We start from the raw sequence: 24700 nt of genomic DNA on the forward strand, positions 1-24700 counted from the left end.
GTTTAACAGGGTAGTAACCATTAATAAACTGTCACGGTGTTTAACAGGGTAGTAACCATTAATAAACTGTCAGTGTTTAACAGGGTAGTAACCATTAATAAACTGTCAGTGTTTAACAGGGTAGTAACCATTAATAAACTGTCAGTGTTTAACAGGGTAGTAACCATTAATAAACTGTCACAGTGTTTAACAGGGTAGTAACCATTAATAAACTGTCAGTGTTTAACAGGGTAGTAACCATTAATAAACTGTCAGTGTTTAACAGGGTAGTAACCATTAATAAACTGTCAGTGTTTAACAGGGTAGTAACCATTAATAAACTGTCACAGTGTTTAACAGGGTAGTAACCATTAATAAACTGTCACAGTGTTTAACAGGGTAGTAACCATTAATAAACTGTCACAGTGTTTAACAGGGTAGTAACCATTAATAAACTGTCAGTGTTTAACAGGGTAGTAACCATTAATAAACTGTCAGTGTTTAACAGGGTAGTAACCATTAATAAACTGTCAGTGTTTAACAGGGTAGTAACCATTAATAAACTGTCAGTGTTTAACAGGGTAGTAACCATTAATAAACTGTCAGTGTTTAACAGGGTACTAACCATTAATAAACTGTCAGTGTTTAACAGGGTAGTAACCATTAATAAACTGTCAGTGTTTAACAGGGTACTAACCATTAATAAACTGTCAGTGTTTAACAGGGTAGTAACCATTAATAAACTGTCAGTGTTTAACAGGGTAGTAACCATTAATAAACTGTCACAGTGTTTAACAGGGTAGTAACCATTAATAAACTGTCACAGTGTTTAACAGGGTAGTAACCATTAATAAACTGTCACAGTGTTTAACAGGGTAGTAACCATTAATAAACTGTCAGTGTTTAACAGGGTACTAACCATTAATAAACTGTCAGTGTTTAACAGGGTAGTAACCATTAATAAACTGTCAGTGTTTAACAGGGTAGTAACCATTAATAAACTGTCAGTGTTTAACAGGGTAGTAACCATTAATAAACTGTCAGTGTTTAACAGGGTACTAACCATTAATAAACTGTCAGTGTTTAACAGGGTAGTAACCATTAATAAACTGTCAGTGTTTAACAGGGTACTAACCATTAATAAACTGTCAGTGTTTAACAGGGTAGTAACCATTAATAAACTGTCAGTGTTTAACAGGGTACTAACCATTAATAAACTGTCAGTGTTTAACAGGGTAGTAACCATTAATAAACTGTCAGTGTTTAACAGGGTAGTAACCATTAATAAACTGTCAGTGTTTAACAGGGTAGTAACCATTAATAAACTGTCAGTGTTTAACAGGGTAGTAACCATTAATAAACTGTCAGTGTTTAACAGGGTAGTAACCATTAATAAACTGTCAGTGTTTAACAGGGTAGTAACCATTAATAAACTGTCACAGTGTTTAACAGGGTAGTAACCATTAATAAACTGTCACAGTGTTTTAATAGTTAGTCTTTTAAGGACTTGAAAGAATAGAATCTTCCGGAGAGTTTAGATTCAGCAATTATCCCAAATGGCACCTGATTCCCTATGGGCCCTGGTCAAAAGTATAGGTAAAGTAAAGGGCTGTAGTAGTACCACTATATAGGGAATAGGGTGCTCCTTGGGAGACCGACGGTGTTGGTTAATTGAGCTGCTGTAGTCGAGCTCCATCAGTTAAGCTTTAGGACTGGAGACTGGAGCACTTTGACAAGCTGTGTGATGTCTTTAGAACTTACCCATCTGTCTGCTCCCTCACACGAATTAGTCCTCATCTGTCTTCCCTCTGTCCTCCTCTCCTCCTCTCCTGCTCTCTGTCCTCCTCTCCTGCTCTCTGTCCTCCTCTCCTGCTCTCTGTCCTCCTCTCCTGCTCTCTGTCCTCCTCTCCTGCTCTCTGTCCTCCTCTCCTGCTCTCTCTTCCCTCTGTCCTCCTCTCCTGCTCTCTCTTCCCTCTGTCCTCCTCCCCTGCTCTCTCTTCCCTCTGTCCTCCTCCCCTGCTCTCTCTTCCCTCTGTCCTCCTCCCCTGCTCTCTCTTCCCTCTGTCCTCCTCCCCTGCTCTCTCTTCCCTCTGTCCTCCTCCCCTGCTCTCTCTTCCCTCTGTCCTCCTCTCCTGCTCTCTGTCCTCCTCTCCTGCTCTCTGTCCTCCTCCCCTGCTCTCTCTTCCCTCTGTCCTCCTCTCCTGCTCTCTGTCCTCCTCCCCTGCTCTCTCTTCCCTCTGTCCTCCTCTCCTGCTCTCTCTTCCCTCTGTCCTCCTCCCCTGCTCTCTCTTCCCTCTGTCCTCCTCCCCTGCTCTCTGTCCCCCTCTCCCGCTCTCTCTTCCCTCTGTCCTCCTCTCCTGCTCTCTCTTCCCTCTGTCCTCCTCCCCTGCTCTCTCTGCTCTCTGTCCTCCTCCCCTGCTCTCTCTTCCCTCTGTCCTCCTCCCCTGCTCTCTCTTCCCTCTGTCCTCCTCCCCTGCTCTCTCTTCCCTCTGTCCTCCTCCCCTGCTCTCTCTTCCCTCTGTCCTCCTCCCCTGCTCTCTCTTCCCTCTGTCCTCCTCCCCTGCTCTCTCTTCCCTCTGTCCTCCTCCCCTGCTCTCTCTTCCCTCTGTCCTCCTCCCCTGCTCTCTCTTCCCTCTGTCCTCCTCCCCTGCTCTCTCTTCCCTCTGTCCTCCTCCCCTGCTCTCTCTTCCCTCTGTCCTCCTCCCCTGCTCTCTCTTCCCTCTGTCCTCCTCCCCTGCTCTCTCTTCCCTCTGTCCTCCTCCCCTGCTCTCTCTTCCCTCTGTCCTCCTCCCCTGCTCTCTCTTCCCTCTGTCCTCCTCCCCTGCTCTCTCTTCCCTCTGTCCTCCTCCCCTGCTCTCTCTTCCCTCTGTCCTCCTCCCCTGCTCTCTCTTCACTCTGTCCTCCTCCCCTGCTCTCTCTTCCCTCTCCTCTCCTCCACCCCTGCTCTCTCTTCCCTCTGTCTTCCTCCACCCCTGCTCTCTCTTCCCTCTGTCTTCCTCCACCCCTGCTCTCTCTTCCCTCTGTCTTCCTCTCTCCTCCACCCCTGCTCTCTCTTCCCTCTGTCTTCCTCTCTCCTCCACCCCTGCTCTCTGTCTCAGCAGGGTAGGAGGTTGCTCTCTGTCTCAGCAGGGTTGGAGGTTGACGTGGTTTATCAGAATGTCTAATACATGACGTCTGTCTCTCTGAGCTCTATGGATGAGCATGCAGTGTGTTAACTGTGTGTTGTGTCCCCTACAGGACACCAGAGGATCTGTCCAGAGAGGTGATTCAGATCCAACAACGAGAGATCGCTGTCAAACAACACAACTACACTCTCACCAGCAGGTAACACACACATCATGATGCTTCCTCATATGCCACACCTGTCAGGTGAATGGATTGATTATCTTGGCAAAGGACAAATGCTCACTAATAGGGATGTAATATTTGAATAGAAAATTAGGGAAATAAGGATAATTTTTTTCAGCTCATGAGACACGGGACCTTCACTTTAATGTGTTACGTTATATTTCTGTTCAGTGCAGTTAGCGTGCTATAGTAGCTAGCATAGTTAGCGTGCTATAGAACTGTAGGTATCAGATGCTCTGTTTAGTTAGCGTGCTATAGAACTGTAGGTATCAGATGCTCTGTTTAGTCAGCGTGCTATAGAACTGTAGGTATCAGATGCTCTGTTTAGTCAGCGTGCTATAGAACTGTAGGTATCAGATGCTCTGTTTAGTTAGCGTGCTATAGAACTGTAGGTATCAGATGCTCTGTTTAGTTAGCGTGCTATAGGTATCAGATGCTCTGTTTAGTTAGCGTGCTATAGAACTGTAGGTTTCAGATGCTCTGTTTAGTTAGCATGCTATAGAACTGTAGGTATCAGATGCTCGGTTTAGTTAGCGTGCTATAGAACTGTAGGTATCAGATGCTCTGTTCAGTTAGCGTGCTATAGGTATCAGATGCTCTGTTTAGTTAGCGTGCTATAGGTATCAGATGCTCTGTTCAGTTAGCGTGCTATAGGTATCAGATGCTCTGTTCAGTTAGCGTGCTATAGGTATCAGATGCTCTGTTTAGTTAGCGTGCTATAGGTATCAGATGCTCTGTTCAGTTAGCGTGCTATAGGTATCAGATGCTCTGTTTAGTTAGCGTGCTATAGAACTGTAGGTATCAGATGCTCTGTTCAGTTAGCGTGCTATTGAACTGTAGGTATCAGATGCTCTGTTTAGTTAGCGTGCTATAGAACTGTAGGTATCAGATGCTCTGTTCAGTTAGCGTGCTATAGAACTGTAGGTATCAGATGCTCTGTTTAGTTAGCGTGCTATAGAACTGTAGGTATCAGATGCTCTGTTTAGTTAGCGTGCTATAGAACTGTAGGTATCAGATGCTCTGTTTAGTTAGCGTGCTATAGAACTGTAGGTATCAGATGCTCTGTTTAGTTAGCGTGCTATAGAACTGTAGGTATCAGATGCTCTGTTCAGTTAGCGTGCTATAGAACTGTAGGTATCAGATGCTCTGTTTAGTTATCGTGCTATAGAACTGTAGGTATCAGATGCTCTGTTTAGTTAGCGTGCTATAGAACTGTAGGTATCAGATGCTCTGTTTAGTCAGCGTGCTATAGAACTGTAGGTATCAGATGCTCTGTTTAGTTAGCGTGCTATAGAACTGTAGGTATCAGATGCTCTGTTTAGTTAGCGTGCTATAGAACTGTAGGTATCAGATGCTCTGTTTAGTTAGCGTGCTATAGAACTGTAGGTATCAGATGCTCTGTTTAGTTAGCGTGCTATAGAACTGTAGGTATCAGATGCTCTGTTTAGTTAGCGTGCTATTGAACTGTAGGTATCAGATGCTCTGTTTAGTTAGCGTGCTATAGAACTGTAGGTATCAGATGCTCTGTTTAGTTAGCGTGCTATAGAACTGTAGGTATCAGATGCTCTGTTTAGTTAGCGTGCTATAGAACTGTAGGTATCAGATGCTCTGTTTAGTTAGCGTGCTATAGAACTGTAGGTATCAGATGCTCTGTTTAGTTAGCGTGCTATTGAACTGTAGGTATCAGATGCTCTGTTTAGTTAGCGTGCTATTGAACTGTAGGTATCAGATGCTCTGTTTAGTTAGCATGCTATAGAACTATAGGTATCAGATGCTCTGTTTAGTCAGCGTGCTATAGAACTGTAGGTATCAGATGCTCTGTTTAGTTAGCATGCTAAAGAACTGTAGGTATCAGATGCTCTGTTTAGTTAGCGTGCTATAGAACTGTAGGTATCAGATGCTCTGTTTAGTTAGCGTGCTATAGAACTGTAGGTTTCAGATGCTCTGTTTAGTCAGCGTGCTATAGAACTGTAGGTATCAGATGCTCTGTTTAGTTAGCATGCTAAAGAACTGTAGGTATCAGATGCTCTGTTTAGTTAGCATGCTATAGAACTATAGGTATCAGATGCTCTGTTTAGTCAGCGTGCTATAGAACTGTAGGTATCAGATGCTCTGTTTAGTTAGCATGCTAAAGAACTGTAGGTATCAGATGCTCTGTTTAGTTAGCGTGCTATAGAACTGTAGGTATCAGATGCTCTGTTTAGTTAGCGTGCTATAGAACTGTAGGTTTCAGATGCTCTGTTTAGTCAGCGTGCTATAGAACTGTAGGTATCAGATGCTCTGTTTAGTTAGCATGCTAAAGAACTGTAGGTATCAGATGCTCTGTTTAGTTAGCATGCTAAAGAACTGTAGGTATCAGATGCTCTGTTTAGTTAGCGTGCTATAGAACTGTAGGTATCAGATGCTCTGTTTAGTTAGCATGCTATAGAACTGTAGGTATCAGATGCTCTGTTTAGTTAGCGTGCTATAGAACTGTAGGTATCAGATGCTCTGTTTAGTTAGCATGCTATAGAACTGTAGGTATCAGATGCTCTGTTTCGTTAGCGTGCTATAGAACTGTAGGTATCAGATGCTCTGTTTAGTTAGCGTGCTATAGGTATCAGATGCTCTGTTTAGTTAGCGTGCTATAGAACTGTAGGTTTCAGATGCTCTGTTTAGTTAGCATGCTATAGAACTGTAGGTATCAGATGCTCGGTTTAGTTAGCGTGCTATAGAACTGTAGGTATCAGATGCTCTGTTCAGTTAGCGTGCTATAGGTATCAGATGCTCTGTTTAGTTAGCGTGCTATAGGTATCAGATGCTCTGTTCAGTTAGCGTGCTATAGGTATCAGATGCTCTGTTCAGTTAGCGTGCTATAGGTATCAGATGCTCTGTTTAGTTAGCGTGCTATAGGTATCAGATGCTCTGTTCAGTTAGCGTGCTATAGGTATCAGATGCTCTGTTTAGTTAGCGTGCTATAGAACTGTAGGTATCAGATGCTCTGTTCAGTTAGCGTGCTATTGAACTGTAGGTATCAGATGCTCTGTTTAGTTAGCGTGCTATAGAACTGTAGGTATCAGATGCTCTGTTCAGTTAGCGTGCTATAGAACTGTAGGTATCAGATGCTCTGTTTAGTTAGCGTGCTATAGAACTGTAGGTATCAGATGCTCTGTTTAGTTAGCGTGCTATAGAACTGTAGGTATCAGATGCTCTGTTTAGTTAGCGTGCTATAGAACTGTAGGTATCAGATGCTCTGTTTAGTTAGCGTGCTATAGAACTGTAGGTATCAGATGCTCTGTTCAGTTAGCGTGCTATAGAACTGTAGGTATCAGATGCTCTGTTTAGTTATCGTGCTATAGAACTGTAGGTATCAGATGCTCTGTTTAGTTAGCGTGCTATAGAACTGTAGGTATCAGATGCTCTGTTTAGTCAGCGTGCTATAGAACTGTAGGTATCAGATGCTCTGTTTAGTTAGCGTGCTATAGAACTGTAGGTATCAGATGCTCTGTTTAGTTAGCGTGCTATAGAACTGTAGGTATCAGATGCTCTGTTTAGTTAGCGTGCTATAGAACTGTAGGTATCAGATGCTCTGTTTAGTTAGCGTGCTATAGAACTGTAGGTATCAGATGCTCTGTTTAGTTAGCGTGCTATAGAACTGTAGGTATCAGATGCTCTGTTTAGTTAGCGTGCTATTGAACTGTAGGTATCAGATGCTCTGTTTAGTTAGCGTGCTATAGAACTGTAGGTATCAGATGCTCTGTTTAGTTAGCGTGCTATAGAACTGTAGGTATCAGATGCTCTGTTTAGTTAGCGTGCTATAGAACTGTAGGTATCAGATGCTCTGTTTAGTTAGCGTGCTATAGAACTGTAGGTATCAGATGCTCTGTTTAGTTAGCGTGCTATTGAACTGTAGGTATCAGATGCTCTGTTTAGTTAGCGTGCTATTGAACTGTAGGTATCAGATGCTCTGTTTAGTTAGCATGCTATAGAACTATAGGTATCAGATGCTCTGTTTAGTCAGCGTGCTATAGAACTGTAGGTATCAGATGCTCTGTTTAGTTAGCATGCTAAAGAACTGTAGGTATCAGATGCTCTGTTTAGTTAGCGTGCTATAGAACTGTAGGTATCAGATGCTCTGTTTAGTTAGCGTGCTATAGAACTGTAGGTTTCAGATGCTCTGTTTAGTCAGCGTGCTATAGAACTGTAGGTATCAGATGCTCTGTTTAGTTAGCGTGCTAAAGAACTGTAGGTATCAGATGCTCTGTTTAGTTAGCATGCTAAAGAACTGTAGGTATCAGATGCTCTGTTTAGTTAGCGTGCTATAGAACTGTAGGTATCAGATGCTCTGTTTAGTTAGCATGCTATAGAACTGTAGGTATCAGATGCTCTGTTTAGTTAGCATGCTATAGAACTGTAGGTATCAGATGCTCTGTTTAGTTAGCGTGCTATAGAACTGTAGGTATCAGATGCTCTGTTTAGTTAGCGTGCTATAGAACTGTAGGTATCAGATGCTCTGTTTAGTTAGCATGCTATAGAACTGTAGGTATCAGATGCTCTGTTTCGTTAGCGTGCTATAGAACTGTAGGTATCAGATGCTCTGTTTAGTTAGCGTGCTATAGAACTATAGGTATCAGATGCTCTGTTTAGTTAGCGTGCTATAGAACTATAGGTATCAGATGCTCTGTTTAGTTAGCGTGCTATAGAACTATAGGTATCAGATGCTCTGTTTAGTTAGCGTGCTATAGAACTATAGGTATCAGATGCTCTGTTTAGTTAGCGTGCTATAGAACTATAGGTATCAAATGCTCTGTTTAGTTAGCGTGCTATAGAACTATAGGTATCAGATGCTCTGTTTAGTTAGCGTGCTATAGAACTGTAGGTATCAGATGCTCTGTTTAGTTAGCGTGCTATAGAACTGTAGGTATCAGATGCTCTGTTCAGTTAGCGTGCTATAGAACTGTAGGTATCAGATGCTCTGTTTAGTTAGCGTGCTATAGAACTATAGGTATCAAATGCTCTGTTTAGTTAGCGTGCTATAGAACTCTAGGTATCAGATGCTCTGTTTAGTTAGCGTGCTATAGAACTGTAGGTATCAGATGCTCTGTTCAGTTAGCGTGCTATAGAACTATAGGTATCAAATGCTCTGTTTAGTTAGCGTGCTATAGAACTTTAGGTATCAGATGCTCTGTTTAGTTAGCGTGCTATAGAACTCTAGGTATCAGATGCTCTGTTTAGTTAGCGTGCTATAGAACTGTAGGTATCAGATGCTCTGTTTAGTTAGCGTGCTATAGAACTGTAGGTATCAGATGCTCTGTTCAGTTAGCGTGCTATAGAACTGTAGGTATCAGATGCTCTGTTTAGTTAGCGTGCTATAGAACTGTAGGTATCAGATGCTCTGTTTAGTTAGCGTGCTATAGAACTGTAGGTATCAGATGCTCTGTTTAGTTAGCGTGCTATAGAACTGTAGGTATCAGATGCTCTGTTTAGTTAGCGTGCTAAAGAACTGTAGGTATCAGATGCTCTGTTTAGTTAGCGTGCTATAGAACTGTAGGTATCAGATGCTCTGTTTAGTTAGCGTGCTCTGTTTAGTGAGCGTGCTATAGAACTGTAGGTATCAGATGCTCTGTTTAGTTAGCGTGCTATAGAACTGTAGGTATCAGATGCTCTGTTTAGTTAGCGTGCTATAGAACTGTAGGTATCAGATGCTCTGTTTAGTTAGCGTGCTATAGAACTGTAGGTATCAGATGCTCTGTTTAGTTAGCGTGCTATAGAACTGTAGGTATCAGATGCTCTGTTCAGTTAGCGTGCTATAGAACTGTAGGTATCAGATGCTCTGTTTAGTTAGCGTGCTAAGAACTGTAGGTATCAGATTCTCTGTTTAGTTAGCGTGCTATAGAACTGTAGGTATCAGATGCTCTGTTTAGTTAGCGTGCTATAGAACTGTAGGTATCAGATGCTCTGTTTAGTTAGCGTGCTAAAGAACTGTAGGTATCAGATTCTCTGTTTAGTTAGCGTGCTATAGAACTGTAGGTATCAGATGCTCTGTTTAGTTAGCGTGCTAAAGAACTGTAGGTATCAGATGCTCTGTTTAGTTAGCGTGCTAAAGAACTGTAGGTATCAGATTCTCTGTTTAGTTAGCGTGCTATAGAACTGTAGGTATCAGATGCTCTGTTTAGTTAGCGTGCTATTGAACTGTAGGTATCAGATGCTCTGTTTAGTTAGCGTGCTATAGAACTGTAGGTATCAGATGCTCTGTTTAGTTAGCGTGCTATAGAACTAGAACTGTAGGTATCAGATGCTCTGTTTAGTTAGCGTGCTATTGAACTGTAGGTATCAGATGCTCTGTTTAGTTAGCGTGCTATAGAACTGTAGGTATCAGATGCTCTGTTTAGTTAGCGTGCTATAGAACTGTAGGTATCAGATGCTCTGTTTAGTTAGCGTGCTATAGAACTCTAGGTATCAGATGCTCTGTTTAGTTAGCGTGCTATAGAACTGTAGGTATCAGATGCTCTGTTTAGTTAGCGTGCTATAGAACTGTAGGTATCAGATGCTCTGTTTAGTTAGCATGCTATAGAACTGTAGGTATCAGATGCTCTGTTCAGTTAGCGTGCTATAGAACTGTAGGTATCAGATGCTCTGTTTAGTTAGCGTGCTATAGAACTGTAGGTATCAGATGCTCTGTTTAGTTAGCGTGCTATAGAACTGTAGGTATCAGATGCTCTGTTTAGTTAGCGTGCTATAGAACTGTAGGTATCAGATGCTCTGTTTAGTTAGCGTGCTATAGAACTGTAGGTATCAGATGCTCTGTTTAGTTAGCGTGCTATAGGTATCAGATGCTCTGTTTAGTTAGCGTGCTAAAGAACTGTAGGTATCAGATGCTCTGTGCAGTTAGCGTGCTATAGAACTGTAGGTATCAGATGCTCTGTTTAGTTAGCGTGCTATAGAACTTTAGGTATCAGATGCTCTGTTTAGTTAGCGTGCTATAGAACTTTAGGTATCAGATGCTCTGTTTAGTTAGCGTGCTATAGAACTGTAGGTATCAGATGCTCTGTTTCGTTAGCGTGCTATAGAACTGTAGGTATCAGATGCTCTGTTTAGTTAGCGTGCTATAGAACTGTAGGTATCAGATGCTCTGTTTAGTTAGCGTGCTATTGAACTGTAGGTATCAGATGCTCTGTTTAGTTAGCGTGCTATTGAACTGTAGGTATCAGATGCTCTGTTTAGTTAGCGTGCTATTGAACTGTAGGTATCAGATGCTCTGTTTAGTTAGCGTGCTATAGAACTGTAGGTATCAGATGCTCTGTTTAGTTAGCGTGCTATAGAACTGTAGGTATCAGATGCTCTGTTTAGTTAGCGTGCTATAGAACTATAGGTATCAGATGCTCTGTTTAGTTAGCGTGCTATAGAACTGTAGGTATCAGATGCTCTGTTTAGTTAGCGTGCTATAGAACTATAGGTATCAGATGCTCTGTTTAGTTAGCGTGCTATAGAACTGTAGGTATCAGATGCTCTGTTTAGTTAGCGTGCTATAGAACTGTAGGTATCAGATGCTCTGTTTAGTTAGCGTGCTATAGAACTGTAGGTATCAGATGCTCTGTTTAGTTAGCGTGCTAAAGAACTGTAACTATCAGATGCTCTGTTTCGTTAGCGTGCTATAGGTATCAGATGCTCTGTTTAGTTAGCGTGCTATAGAACTGTAGGTATCAGATGCTCTGTTTAGTCAGCGTGCTATAGAACTGTAGGTATCAGATGCTCTGTTTAGTTAGCGTGCTATAGAACTGTAGGTATCAGATGCTCTGTTTCGTTAGCGTGCTATAGGTATCAGATGCTCTGTTTAGTTAGCGTGCTATAGAACTGTAGGTATCAGATGCTCTGTTTAGTCAGCGTGCTATAGAACTGTAGGTATCAGATGCTCTGTTTAGTTAGCGTGCTATAGAACTGTAGGTATCAGATGCTCTGTTTAGTTAGCGTGCTATAGAACTGTAGGTATCAGATGCTCTGTTTAGTTAGCGTGCTATTGAACTGTAGGTATCAGATGCTCTGTTTAGTTAGCGTGCTATAGAACTGTAGGTATCAGATGCTCTGTTTAGTTAGCGTGCTATTGAACTGTAGGTATCAGATGCTCTGTTTAGTTAGCGTGCTATTGAACTGTAGGTATCAGATGCTCTGTTTAGTTAGCGTGCTATAGAACTGTAGGTATCAGATGCTCTGTTTAGTTAGCATGCTATAGAACTGTAGGTATCAGATGCTCTGTTTAGTTAGTGTCTCCTCCTCCTTCACCTCCCCTTCTCTCTATCATTTCCCCCTCCCCAGCTCTCCTTCTCTCTATCATGTCCACCTCTCCCCCTCCTTCCCCCTCCCCAGCTCTCCTTCTTTCTCTCCCCCTCCTTCCCCCTCCCCAGCTCTCCTTCTTTCTCTCCCCCTCCTTCCCCCTCCCCAGCTCTCCTTCTCTCTATCATGTCCACCTCTCCCCCTCCTTCCCCTCCCCCAGCTCTCCTTCTTTCTCCCCCTCCTTCCCCTCCCCCAGCTCTCCTTCTTTCTCTCCCCCTCCTTCCCCCTCCCCAGCTCTCCTTCTTTCTCTCCCCCTCCTTACCCCTCCCCAGCTCTCCTTCTCTCTATCATGTCCACCTCTCCCCCTCCTTCCCCCCTCCCCAGCTCTCCTTCTTTCTCTCCCCCTCCTTCCCCCTCCCCAGCTCTCCTTCTTTCTCTCCCCTCCTTCCCCCTCCCCAGCTCTCCTTCTCTCTATCATGTCCACCTCTCCCCCTCCTTCCCCCTCCCCAGCTCTCCTTCTTTCTCTCCCCCTCCTTCCCCTCCCCAGCTCTCCTTCTTTCTTTCCCCCTCCTTCCCCCTCCCCAGCTCTCCTTCTTTCTCTCCCCTCCTTCCCCCTCCCCAGCTCTCCTTCTTTCTCTCCCCCTCCTTCCCCCTCCCCAGCTCTCCTTCTTTCTCTCCCCTCCTTCCCCCTCCCCAGCTCTCCTTCTCTCTATCATGTCCACCTCTCCCCCTCCTTCCCCTCCCCCAGCTCTCCTTCTTTCTCTCCCCCTCCTTCCCCCCTCCCCAGCTCTCCTTCTTTCTCTCCCCTCCTTCCCCCTCCCCAGCTCTCCTTCTTTCTCTGAAATCCCCCCCTCCCCAGCTCTCCTTCTCCTCCCCCTCCTTCCCCCCTCCCCAGCTCTCCTTCTCTCTATCATGTCCACCTCTCCCCCTCCTTCCCCTCCCCAGCTCTCCTTCTTTCTCTCCCCTCCTTCCCCTCCCCAGCTCTCCTTCTCTCTATCATGTCCACCTCTCCCCCTCCTTCCCCTCCCCCAGCTCTCCTTCTTTCTCTCCCCTCCTTCCCCCTCCCCAGCTCTCCTTCTTTCTCTCCCCCTCCTTCCCCCTCCCCAGCTCTCCTTCTTTCTCTCCCCCTCCTTCCCCTCCCCAGCTCTCCTTCTTTCTCTCCCCCTCCTTCCCCTCCCCAGCTCTCCTTCTTTCTCTCCCCCTCCTTCCCCTGTCAGACAGCTAATTAGACTCATCTTGACTTCGTTAGTCATTACACTAATCCCCAGCATAGAGGTGTGTGTTTCTGTGTGTGTGTGTTTGTGCTAGTCGTTAGCTAACGAGCTACCCCTCTTGATCCATACGGAGCTAATTATGAAATATAACACTGTTTAGAAGCACTAATAACGAGGAGAGACTGCAGGGGGAGGGTGGAAGGGAGGAGGAGGAAGCCCCACTTAGGAAAGTAGAGAGAAAGTAGAGAGAACAGGGAGGGTATCTTCTTCCTCTGTGTTCACTTCCTTCACTGATTTGAAAGGAAATGAGGTCAAATGAAGCATGGTGGAAGCTTCCTCTTGTTCATTCCTCCCAATCCAATGCTTTAAGATTAGTGGGAAGCAGTGAACAGGTGCACACTACGGACAAGGTATAATTATTGGAACGCACCTATTAAGAGGACTGAAGAGAAAGAGGGGGAAGAGTCCCCCCTCCTTCCCCTCCCCAGCTTTCCTCCTTCCTTCCTTCCCCGTCCCCAGTTCACCTCTATCTTTCTCCCCCCCCTCCCCCAGCTGTAGATCAGTGGAGTGGTCTCAGTCTGACCTCCAGGGGGAGCTGTTCTCTACGTTCTAAAGCTCTCTCCTCCCCCCCAGCTGTAGGTCAGTGGAGCGTACTAAGGCTGACCTCCAGGGAGAGCTGTTGTCGCTACGTTCTAAAGCTCTGGAAGAACAGAAGAAGAGAGAGACCCAGGAATCACTGGTCAGACGACTACAGAAGAGAGTGTTGCTGCTCACCAAGGTAGTGTGTGTTTGTGTGTCAGATCAACTGGTGGAAACTATTATGTCTCTGTGTCCGTTCTGAAGGAAGTTAAGAGGTAGTTTAGCGAGCCGTTAACTACAGTAGACTTCATCATTGCAATATACATGGTATCCAGGAGTATCCAGGAGTTCATGTGACTCATGGGAAGTAGATTAAGGGCCCCTACCAGTATCCTGACGTCCCCCTTTAAGGAGGCTCAGACAGTCTACATGGTATCCAGGAGTTCATGTGACTCTGGGGAAGTAGATTAAGGGCCCTACCAGTATCCTGACGTCCCCCTTTAAGGAGGCTCAGACAGTCTACATGGTATCCAGGAGTTCATGTGACTCTGGGGAAGTAGATTAAGGGCCCTACCAGTATCCTGACGTCCCCCTTTAAGGAGGCTCAGACAGTCTACATGGTACTGACGGCTCTGTGATACAGCGACTGTTGGTGGAGGTCTTGGATAAGAGACACAACCTGCTTTAGGCTGCTTAATGTTTCTCATCATAGTCTCTTTCATATTAGCCAACACGTTCTTTAATCCGGGTAGACAGGTGTGTGTGTGTGTGTGTGTGTGTGTGTGTGTGTGTGTGTGTGTGTGTGTGTGTGTGTGTGTGTGTGTGTGTGGTGACGTGGTAGAATCCTATTATCACAACAGATAAGTTGACCAAAACCAATTTTGTTTATATAAATAAATAAAATGTATGAAAAGAATAAAATGCTCAATGGGACTGTTATGTGTGTGTTATCAGTTGACCTGAGTGATTTGTTATTAAGATAGATATATTGATATAGATAGATAGATAATAAATAGAGATAGATATAGATAGAACATTTCATTAAGTCATAATAGACCGTCAGTAGCCAGCGGGCAGAGACTTAGTTTAGTTTGGGGGGGGGTCACAGTAAGCATCCTGAGTAGGACATCTTTACACCAGCGTGTGTGTGGGGGGTCAGTAAGCATCCTGAGTAGGACATCTCTACACCATTGTGTGTGTGGGGGGGGGTCACAGTAAGCATCCTGAGTAGGACATCTCTACACCATTGTGTGTGTGGGGGGGGTCACAGTAAGCATCCTGGGTAGGACATCTCTACACCATTGTGTGTGTGGGGGGTCACAGTAAGCATCCTGAGTAGGACATCTCTACACCATTGTGTGTGTGGTGGGGGGTCACAGTAAGCATCCTGAGTAGGACATCTCTACACCAGTGTGTGTGTGGGGGGTCACAGTAAGCATCCTGAGTAGGACATCTCTACACCATTGTGTGTGTGTGTGTGGGGGGGGGGTCATAGTAAGCATCCTGAGTAGGACATCTCTACACCATTGTGTGTGTGTGTGTGGGGGGGGGGTCACAGTAAGCATCCTGAGTAGGACATCTCTACACCATTGTGTGTGTGTGTGATTGGTCTCAGCCAAGTTGTTACGTGACAAATGACTGGCGAGAAAACAACCAAGTTCCGTCAGTCTGAATTAAACGGTCATTTCACACCAATTTGGTTATTCTCTCTCTCCATCTTTCTCTTCTTCCCTCATTCTCTGCGTCTGTCCTTCGTTGTTATGATCGACGTTGTGGCCGACTGATTTGACACGCCCTCATTACATTACAGCCGTTAACAACACAGGATGAACATTCTACATTTCAGCAAGGAGTCGTTAAGAATCTGTTACCGCTGAAACGGATTCAACCGCACAAATCCCCGACCGTCCCAGCCCTACCACGACCGTCCCAGCCCTACCACGACCTCCACAGCCCTACCACGACCTCCACAGCCCTACCACGACCTCCACAGCCCTACCACGACCTCCCCAGCCCTACCACGACCTCCACAGCCCTACCACGACCTCCACAGCCCTACCACGACCTCCACAGCCCTACCACGACCTCCACAGCCCTACCACGACCTCCACAGCCCTACCACGACCGTCCCAGCCCTACCACGACCTCCACAGCCCTACCACGACCTTCACAGCCCTACCCGACCTCCACAGCCCTACCACGACCTCCACAGCCCTACCACGACCTCCACAGCCCTACCACGACCTCCACAGCCCTACCACGACCTCCACAGCCCTACCACGACCTCCACAGCCCTACCACGACCTCCACAGCCCTACCACGACCTCCACAGCCCTACCACGACCTCCACAGCCCTACCACGACCTCCACAGCCCTACCACGACCTCCACAGCCCTACCACGACCTCCCCAGCCCTACCACGACCTCCACAGCCCTACCACGACCTCCACAGCCCTACCACGACCTCCACAGCCCTACCACGACCTCCACAGCCCTACCACGACCTCCACAGCCCTACCACGACCTCCACAGCCCTACCCGTCATTGTAAATAAGAATGAGTTCTTCACTGACTTGCCTAGTTAAATACATTTTTTAAAAATGGTTTAATGACAAAAGCCTACGTGCCTCAATAATGAATGTGTTTTTAGTTGCCTCACTGTCTCTTTCCGTGTCTGTTCCAGGAGAGGGATGGGATGCGCACTATCCTGGAGTCCTATGACAGTGAGCTGTCTTCTAGTGACTACACTCACTGTCTCTTTTTCCTGTCTGTTCCAGGAGAGGGATGGGATGCGTGCTATCCTGGAGTCCTATGACAGTGAGCTGTCTTCTAGTGACTACACTCCTCAACTCAGCCGCAGACTCAGAGAGGCAGAAGATGTACTGACCAAGACTCAGAACCACAATACAGAGATGGAGGTATGGAGATGGTCTGTCTGTGTCTCTGTCTGTCTGTGTCTCTGTCTGTGTCTGTGTCTCTGTCTGTCTGTGTGTCCGTCTGTCTGTGTCTCTGTCTGTCTGTGTCTCTGTCTGTCTGTGTCTCTGTCTGTCTGTGTCTCTGTCTGTGTCTGTGTCTCTGTCTGTCTGTGTGTCCGTCTGTCTCTCAGAACCACAATACAGAGATGGAGGTATGGAGACGGGCTGTCTGTGTCTGTCTGTCTCTCAGAACCACAAACAAACAGATATCCGCCATGTTGTGGAGTCAACAGAAGTCAGAAATGGCATTAGAAATATTCACTTACCTTTGATGATCTTCATCAGAATGCACTCCCAGGAATCCAAGCTCCACAAAGAATGTTTGTTTTGTTCGATAAAATCCATAATTTATGTCCAAATACCTCCTTTTTGTTCACACGTGTTTAGCCCAGTAATCAAAATTCATGAGGCGCCATCACTAGGTGCAGACAAAGTCAAAGTTCCGTTCCAGTCCGTAGAAACATGTCAAACGATTGATTCTATACATCTTTAGAATGTTTTCAACATAAATCTTCAATAATGTTCCAACCGGAATATTCCTTTGTCTGTAGAATTGCAATGGAACTCAAGCTAACTATCACGTGAACGCGCGTGGTCAGCTCATGCCTCTCTGGCAGATCCCCTCTCATTCGCCCCCACTTCACGGTTGAAGCCTCAAACAAGGTTCTAAAGACTGTTGACATCTAGTGGAAGCCTTAGGAAGTGCAATATGACCCCATAGACACTGTTTTCGACAGAAAAACAACAAACAGATTTCCCACTTCCTGGTTGGATTTTTTTCTCAGGTTTTTGCCTGCCATATGAGTTATGTTATACTCACAGACATCATTCAAACAGTTTTAGAAACTTCAGTGTTTTCTATCCAAATCTACTAATTATATGCATATTCTAGCTTTTATGGCTGCGTAGCAGGCAGTTTAATTTGGCCACGCTTTTCATCCAAAATTCCCAATGCTGCCCCCTACCCTAGAGAAGTTAAACAACAATGAACACAGTGCCAACAATGCCACAGTGCTGGGAGCTTACTAACCAGGTTGAATGTTAGCTAGCTAACATCAGGCTCCTAACTAGAAAAGTAAATGGTTCTGGGATACAAATAATAATGTCAGCTAGGGAACCAGCCAGCTAACATTAGCTAGCTAGCTAACGGTACACTAGCTTGAAACGAAACAATTTTCTGTCAATTAGAAACATGTAATATCTGAAAATGTAGCTAACTATCTTACCTGTATACATCATTATGCATGATGGACGCGTCTCCCTGTCAGGAATGCCATGCCACGCTTGCCCCTTAGTTTGAAGATGTAATCCGGAGACAGGTGTTTTCTCCATCTCTTTAGCTGTCATGCTCTAATTTCACTGATTTTCAAAACTTGATCCTTCAGAAAGTGGAGAGCAACACTTATGCAGCTCCTCTACACTACATTTCATAGAGGATTACCAACACAGACTGACGAGGTCATAGGCAGAACCCTTCTGTAGGCCGTACCAATCTGAACTCCTCTCTCTGCACATGGCCTAGTTTCCCGAATCGGGTCACATGTATACAGTTGAAGTCGTATGTTTACATACACCTTAGCCAAATACATTTAAACTCCATTTTTCACAGTTCCTGACATTTAATCCTTGGATAAAGTTGCTGTCTTAGGTCATTTAGGATCACCACTTTATTTTAAGAATGTGAAATGTCAGAATAATAGTAGAGAGAATGATTTATTTAATATTTTTATTTCTTTCATCACATTCCCAGTGGGTCAGAAGTTTAAATACACTCAATTATTATTTGATAGCATTGCCTTTTTAAATCGTTTAATTTGGGTCAAATGTTTCGGATAGCCTTCTACAAGCCTCCCACAATAAGTTGGGTGAATTTTGGCCCATTCCTCCTGACAGAGCTGCTGTACTTGAGTCAAGTTTTGAAGGCCTCCTTGCTCACACATGCCTTTTCAGTTCTGCCCTCAAATGTTCTGTAGGATTGAGGTCAGGGCTTTGTGATGGCCACTCCAATACCTTGACTTTGTTGTCCTTAAGCCATTTTGCCACAACTTTGAAAGTGCTTGGGGTCATTGTCCATTTGGAAAACCCATTTGCGACCAAGCTTTAACTTCCCGACTGATGTCTTGAGATGTTGCTTCAATATATCCACATAGTTTCCCTTCCTCATGATGCAGATTTCCAAGCTGTTTAAAAAGCACAGTCAACTTAGTGTATGTAAACTTCTGACCCACTGGAATTGTGATACAGTGAAATAATCTATCTGTAAACAATTGTTAGAGAAATCACTTGTAAATTCACAAAGTAGATGTCCTAACCGACTTGCCCAAACTATAACTTGTTAAAACAAGACATTTGTAGAGTTGAAAAACAAGTTTTATTGACTCCAACCTAAGTGTATGTAATCTTCCCACTTCAACTGTGCATGTATGTATGTATCTTATGTTGACACCACCTCAAATTAGTGAATTTGGCTATTTCAGCCACACCCGTTGCTGACAGGGGTATAAAATTGAGCATACATCCATGCAATCTCCATAGACAAACATTTTCAGTAGAATGGCCTTACTGAAGAGCTTGGTGACTTTCAACGTGACACCGTCATAGGATGCCACTTTTCCAACAAGTCAGTTTGTGAAATGTCTGCCCTGCTAGAGCTGCCCCGGTCAACTTTAAGTGCTGTTATTGTGAAGTGGAAACATCTAGAAGCAACAATGGCTCAGCCGTGAAGTGGTAGGCGACACGACCTCAGCAGAACGGGACCGCAGAGTGCTGAAGTGCAATGCTTGTTAAAATGGTCTGTCCTCTGTTGCAACACTCACTACCGAGTTCCAAACTGTCCTCTGTTACAACACTCACTACCGAGTTCCAAACTGTCCTCTGGAAGCAACACTCACTACCGAGTTCCAAACTGTCCTCTGTTGCAACATTCACTACCGAGTTCCAAACTGTCCTCTGTTACAACACTCACTACCGAGTTCCAAACTGTCCTCTGGAAGCAACACTCACTACCGAGTTCCAAACTGTCCTCTGGAAGCAACACTCACTACCGAGTTCCAAACTGCCCTCAGGAAGCAACACTCACTACCGAGTTCCAAACTGCCCTCAGGAAGCAACACTCACTACCGAGTTCCAAACTGTCCTCTGGAAGCAACACTCACTACCGAGTTCCAAACTGTCCTCTGGAAGCAACACTCACTACCGAGTTCCAAACTGTCTTCTGGAAGCAACACTCACTACCGAGTTCCAAACTGTCCTCTGGAAGCAACACTCACTACCGAGTTCCAAACTGTCCTCTGGAAGCAACACTCACTACAGAGTTCCAAACTGTCCTCTGGAAGCAACACTCACTACCGAGTTCCAAACTGTCCTCTGGAAGCAACACTCACTACCGAGTTCCAAACTGTCCTCTGGAAGCAACACTCACTACCGAGTTCCAAACTGTCCTCCGGAAGCAACATCATCACAATGACAGATATTACACGTTTCTAATTTTGAGAGACAGTGGTTTAATTTCAAGCTACAGTGTACTGTTAGCAAGCTAGCTAACATTAGCTGTCTGGTTTCCTAGCTGATGTTATTATTGGTATCCCAGAGCCGTGTTCAAACAGGGTGGTAACCACGTGATCTGAGCTTCAATGGGTTTCCATGGCCGAGCAGCCCACACAAGCCTAACATCACCATGCTCAATGACACTCGTGGCTGGACTGGTGTAAAGCTCGCCGCCACTGGACTCTGGAAACGCCTTCTCTGGAGGGATGAATCACGCTTCACCATCTGGCAGTCCGAAGGGCAAATCTGTTTGGCGGATGCCAGGAGAACACTACCTGCCCCAATGCAAAGTGCCAACTGTAATGTTTGGTGGAGGATGAATAACGGTCTGTGGCTGTTAATCACAGTTCTGGGCCTCGTTAGTTCAAGTGTAGGGGAATATTAGCACGACAACATACAATGACATTCTAGACAATTCTGTTTCTTCCAACATTGTGGCAACAGTTTGGGGAAGGCCCTTTCCTGTTTCAGCATGACAATACCCCCGCGCACAAAGCGAGATCCATACAGAAATGGTTTGTCGAGATCGATGTGGAAGAACTTGACTATCCTGCACAGATCCCTGACTGCGAGCCAGGCCTGGTCTCCCAACATCAGTGCCTGATCTCACTAATGCTCTTGTGGCTGCATGGTGGAAGCAAGAGTGGAGGCTGTTATAGAATATTTGGCTCTCTACCACACACACACACACACACACACACACACACCACACACACACACACCTCTTGTCTAAGTGGTGTTTTTCTCCCTCTTCTGCAGGTTCTGTTGACTAAAGCCCAAGAGGAGGCTGGGGCCCTCAAACTACAAGTACAGACCGTGAGTGTACACACACACACACACACACACACACCCTGTGAAATAAAGCGTGTTTTTCCTAGACGGCGGTCGTTTATAACACACACTTGGCTGTTCCTGTTGCCAGGGCAACGTCACAATTGCCGTGGTGATGGGAAGTGACACGTGTGAAATCATCTCGTCTCGCCACACACACACACACCCTCTCGTCTCTCCACCTTGTGATTACCTCTCTGTCTGAGGAGAGACGGAAGAGGGATAGGAATGAATGAATGTATCATTGTGTGTGTCTGAGTGGTGTTGAATCACGAGCCGCGTCCCTCTCCTCCTCTCTTCCCTTGTTACCCAGACATCTCCTTCATTGATTAGTCTCCATCAGAGGAGAGACAGATGGAGGGGGATGCACCGCTGTGCTGTCTGTTTAGGGAATAGTGGTATAGAGAATTTAGAGAGGAGGTGGAAGAAGGGAGAGGGGCCGGAGGGAGGTGGAAGAAGGGAGAGGGGGCGGGGGGGAGGGAGGGGGAGAGGGGGCCGGAGAAAGGGGGGAGAGGGGGCCGGAGGGAGGGGGGAAGATGGGGGAGGGGGATGGCATCGGAGTGATTGGGTCTGTTTTTATGTTAGTCTGGGTTACTAAATGTGTGTCTCTGTGTTCTAGATGGAGTTGGAGCTGGAGGTTATGAAAAAGCAGCAAGACTCCGTCGCTGAGGGCATCCCCTTAGCAACGAACGAGGAAGTCAACACACTCCGGTAACTCACACACTTAACACCAGCAGAGAGGTGAAGTACCATACTATATGGAGTGGAGGGTGAGAGAGGAGAGAGAATGGAGTGAAGGGTGAGAGACGAGAGAGAATGGAGTGACCCCGGGGGCCAGGCGGCTGGCTAGGGAGCCCGGGGGGCCAGGCGGCTGGCTAGGGAGCCCGGGGGGCCAGGCGGCTGGCTAGGGAGCCCGGGGGGCCAGGCGGCTGGCTAGGGAGCGCGGTGGGGCCAGGCGGCTGACGAGGGAGCGCGGGGGGCCAGGCGGCTGGCTAGGGAGCGCGGGGGGCCAGGCGGCTGGCTAGGGAGCGCGGGGGGCCAGGCGGCTGGCTAGGGAGCGCGGTGGGGCCATGCGGCTGGCTAGGGGGGCCAGGTGGGTTGCTAGGGAGCGCGTGGGGCCAGGCGGCTGGCTAGGGAGCGCGGCGGGCTGGTTAGGGAGCGCGGGGGGCCAGGCGGCTGGCTCGGGGGAGAAGAGGGGTGAAGAGGAGAGGCTGGGAGAAGAGGGTAGTTAGGAAGCGGGGGGTGAAGCGGCTGGAGGAGAGGCTGGGAGAAGAGGTTAGTTAGAGAAGTGGGGGTGAAGAAGAGGAGAGGCTGGGAGAAGAGGGTAGTTAGAGAAGTGGGGGGTGAAGAAGAGGAGGAGAGGCTGGGAGAAGAGGGTAGTTAGAGAAGTGGGGGGTGAAGAAGAGGAGAGGCTGGGAGAAGAGGGTAGTTAGAGAAGTGGGGGGAAGTGAAGAGGCTGGGAGAAGGGTTAGTTAGAGAAGTGGGGGTGAAGAAGAGTAGGAGTGGCTGCGTAGAAGAGGTTAGTTAGAGAAGTGGGGGTGAAGAAGAGGAGGAGAGGGATGGGAGGTCCACTGGGAGCGTTAGAGGAAGAGATGGAGGTTGATGTTATGCTGCATCTAATGTCAATCTGTGACATCATAACGGCGACCAGAGGTTAGCTAGAGACGCTGGCGTCATGCTGCATCTAATGTCAATCTGTGACATCATAAGACGACCAGAGGTTAGGAGGAGACGCTGGTCATGCTGCATCTAATGTCAAGTGGGGGTGAAGAGGTTAGCCAGAGAAGTGACGTCATGCTGCATCTAATGTCAATCTGTGACATCATGGGAGAAGAGGTTAGTTAGAGACGTGACGTCATGCTGCATCTCATGGGTGACATCATAATGACGACCAGAGGTTAGCTAGAGACGAGACGTCATGCTGCATCTAATGTCAATCTGTGACATCATAACGATGACCAGAGGTTAGCTAGAGACGCTGACGTCTGCTGCATCTAATGTCAATCTGTGACATCATAACGATGACCAGAGGTTAGTGAAGAGAGGCTGACGTCATGCTGCATCTAATGTCAATCTGTGACATCATAATGACGACCAGAGGTTAGCTAGAGACGCTGACGTCATGCTGCATCTAATGTCAATCTGTGACATCATAATGACGACCAGAGGTTAGCTAGAGACGCTGACGTCATGCTGCATCTAATGTCAATCTGTGACATCATAACGACGACCAGAGGTTAGCTAGAGACGCTGACGTCATGCTGCATCTAATGTCAATCTGTGACATCATAACGATGACCAGAGGTTTTCCTACTAATGATGTGTCTCCTTCAGAATGGGGTTGTATTGCTTCGCCACTATAATATACCTTCAGAATGGGGTTGTATTGCTTCGCCACTATAATTTACCTTCAGAATGGGGTTGTATTGCTTCGCCACTATAATTTACCTTCAGAATGGGGTTGTATTGCTTCGCCACTATAATTTACCTTCAGAATGGGGTTGTATTGCTTCGCCACTATAATTTACCTTCAGAATGGGGTTGTATTGCTTCGCCACTATAATTTACCTTCAGAATGGGGTTGTATTGCTTCGCCACTATAATTTACCTTCAGAATGGGGTTGTATTGCTTCGCCACTATAATTTACCTTCAGAATGGGGTTGTATTGAATTCGCCACTATAATTTACCTTCAGAATGGGGTTGTATTGCTTCGCCACTATAATTTACCTTCAGAATGGGGTTGTATTGCTTCGCCACTATAATTTACCTTCAGAATGGGGTTGTATTGCTTCGCCACTATAATTTACCTTCAGAATGGGGTTGTATTGCTTCGCCACTATAATTTACCTTCAGAATGGGGTTGTATTGCTTCGCCACTATAATTTACCTTCAGAATGGGGTTGTATTGCTTCGCCACTATAATTTACCTTCAGAATGGGGTTGTATTGCTTCGCCACTATAATTTACCTTCAGAATGGGGTTGTATTGCTTCGCCACTATAATTTACCTTCAGAATGGGGTTGTATTGCTTCGCCACTATAATTTACCTTCAGAATGGGGTTGTATTGCTTCGCCACTATAATTTACCTTCAGAATGGGGTTGTATTGAATTCGCCACTATAATTTACCTTCAGAATGGGGTTGGATTGCTTCGCCACTATAATTTACCTTCAGAATGGGGTTGTATTGCTACGCCACTATAATTTACCTTCAGAATGGGGTTGTATTGCTTCGCCACTATAATTTACCTTCAGAATGGGGTTGTATTGCTTCGCCACTATAATTTACCTTCAGAATGGGGTTGTATTGCTTCGCCACTATAATTTACCTTCAGAATGGGGTTGTATTGAATAGCCACTATAATTTACCTTCAGAATGGGGTTGTATTGCTTCGCCACTATAATTTACCTTCAGAATGGGGTTGTATTGCTTCGCCACTATAATTTACCTTCAGAATGGGGTTGTATTGCTTCGCCACTATAATTTACCTTCAGAATGGGGTTGTATTGCTTCGCCACTATAATTTACCTTCAGAATGGGGTTGTATTGCTTCGCCACTATAATTTACCTTCAGAATGGGGTTGTATTGCTTCGCCACTATAATTTACCTTCAGAATGGGGTTGTATTGGAACACACAACTATAATTTACCTTCAGAATGGGGTTGTATTGCACACAACTATAATTTACCTTCAGAATGGGGTTGTATTGCTTCGCCACTATAATTTACCTTCAGAATGGGGTTGTATTGCTTCGCCACTATAATTTACCTTCAGAATAGGTTGTATTGGAACACTATAATTTACCTTCAGAATGGGGTTGTATTGCTTGGCCACTATAATTTACCTTCAGAATGGGGTTGTAACTTCGCCACTATAATTTACCTTCAGAATGGGGTTGTAACTTGGAACACTATAATTTACCTTCAGAATGGGGTTGTATTGCTTCGCCACTATAATTTACCTTCAGAATGGGGT

General features: G+C 45.7%; 1 protein-coding gene and 1 long non-coding RNA gene across 2 annotated transcripts in view; both read left to right on the forward strand.

The window, feature by feature from the left end:
- Positions 1 to 24700, forward strand: part of LOC127928757 (mitotic spindle assembly checkpoint protein MAD1-like) — an 83714-nt gene that overhangs the window by 25999 nt on the left and 33015 nt on the right. The window contains exons 9-13 of the mRNA XM_052516112.1: positions 3217 to 3303; positions 13425 to 13569; positions 16148 to 16288; positions 20651 to 20707; positions 21342 to 21433. Of these exons, the coding sequence (XP_052372072.1) occupies positions 3217 to 3303; positions 13425 to 13569; positions 16148 to 16288; positions 20651 to 20707; positions 21342 to 21433 (522 nt within the window). The remainder of the gene's footprint in view (positions 1 to 3216; positions 3304 to 13424; positions 13570 to 16147; positions 16289 to 20650; positions 20708 to 21341; positions 21434 to 24700) is intronic.
- Positions 4575 to 11681, forward strand: LOC127928758 (uncharacterized). Its single transcript, XR_008132088.1, has 8 exons — positions 4575 to 4965; positions 5848 to 5889; positions 7850 to 7891; positions 9931 to 10098; positions 10217 to 10300; positions 10343 to 10426; positions 10763 to 10888; positions 11545 to 11681. It is a non-coding gene; the product is annotated as an uncharacterized LOC127928758 (long non-coding RNA).

This window comes from Oncorhynchus keta, unplaced genomic scaffold (assembly GCF_023373465.1).
Source record: "Oncorhynchus keta strain PuntledgeMale-10-30-2019 unplaced genomic scaffold, Oket_V2 Un_scaffold_36_pilon_pilon, whole genome shotgun sequence".
NCBI classification, from domain to species: Eukaryota; Metazoa; Chordata; class Actinopteri; order Salmoniformes; family Salmonidae; genus Oncorhynchus; species Oncorhynchus keta.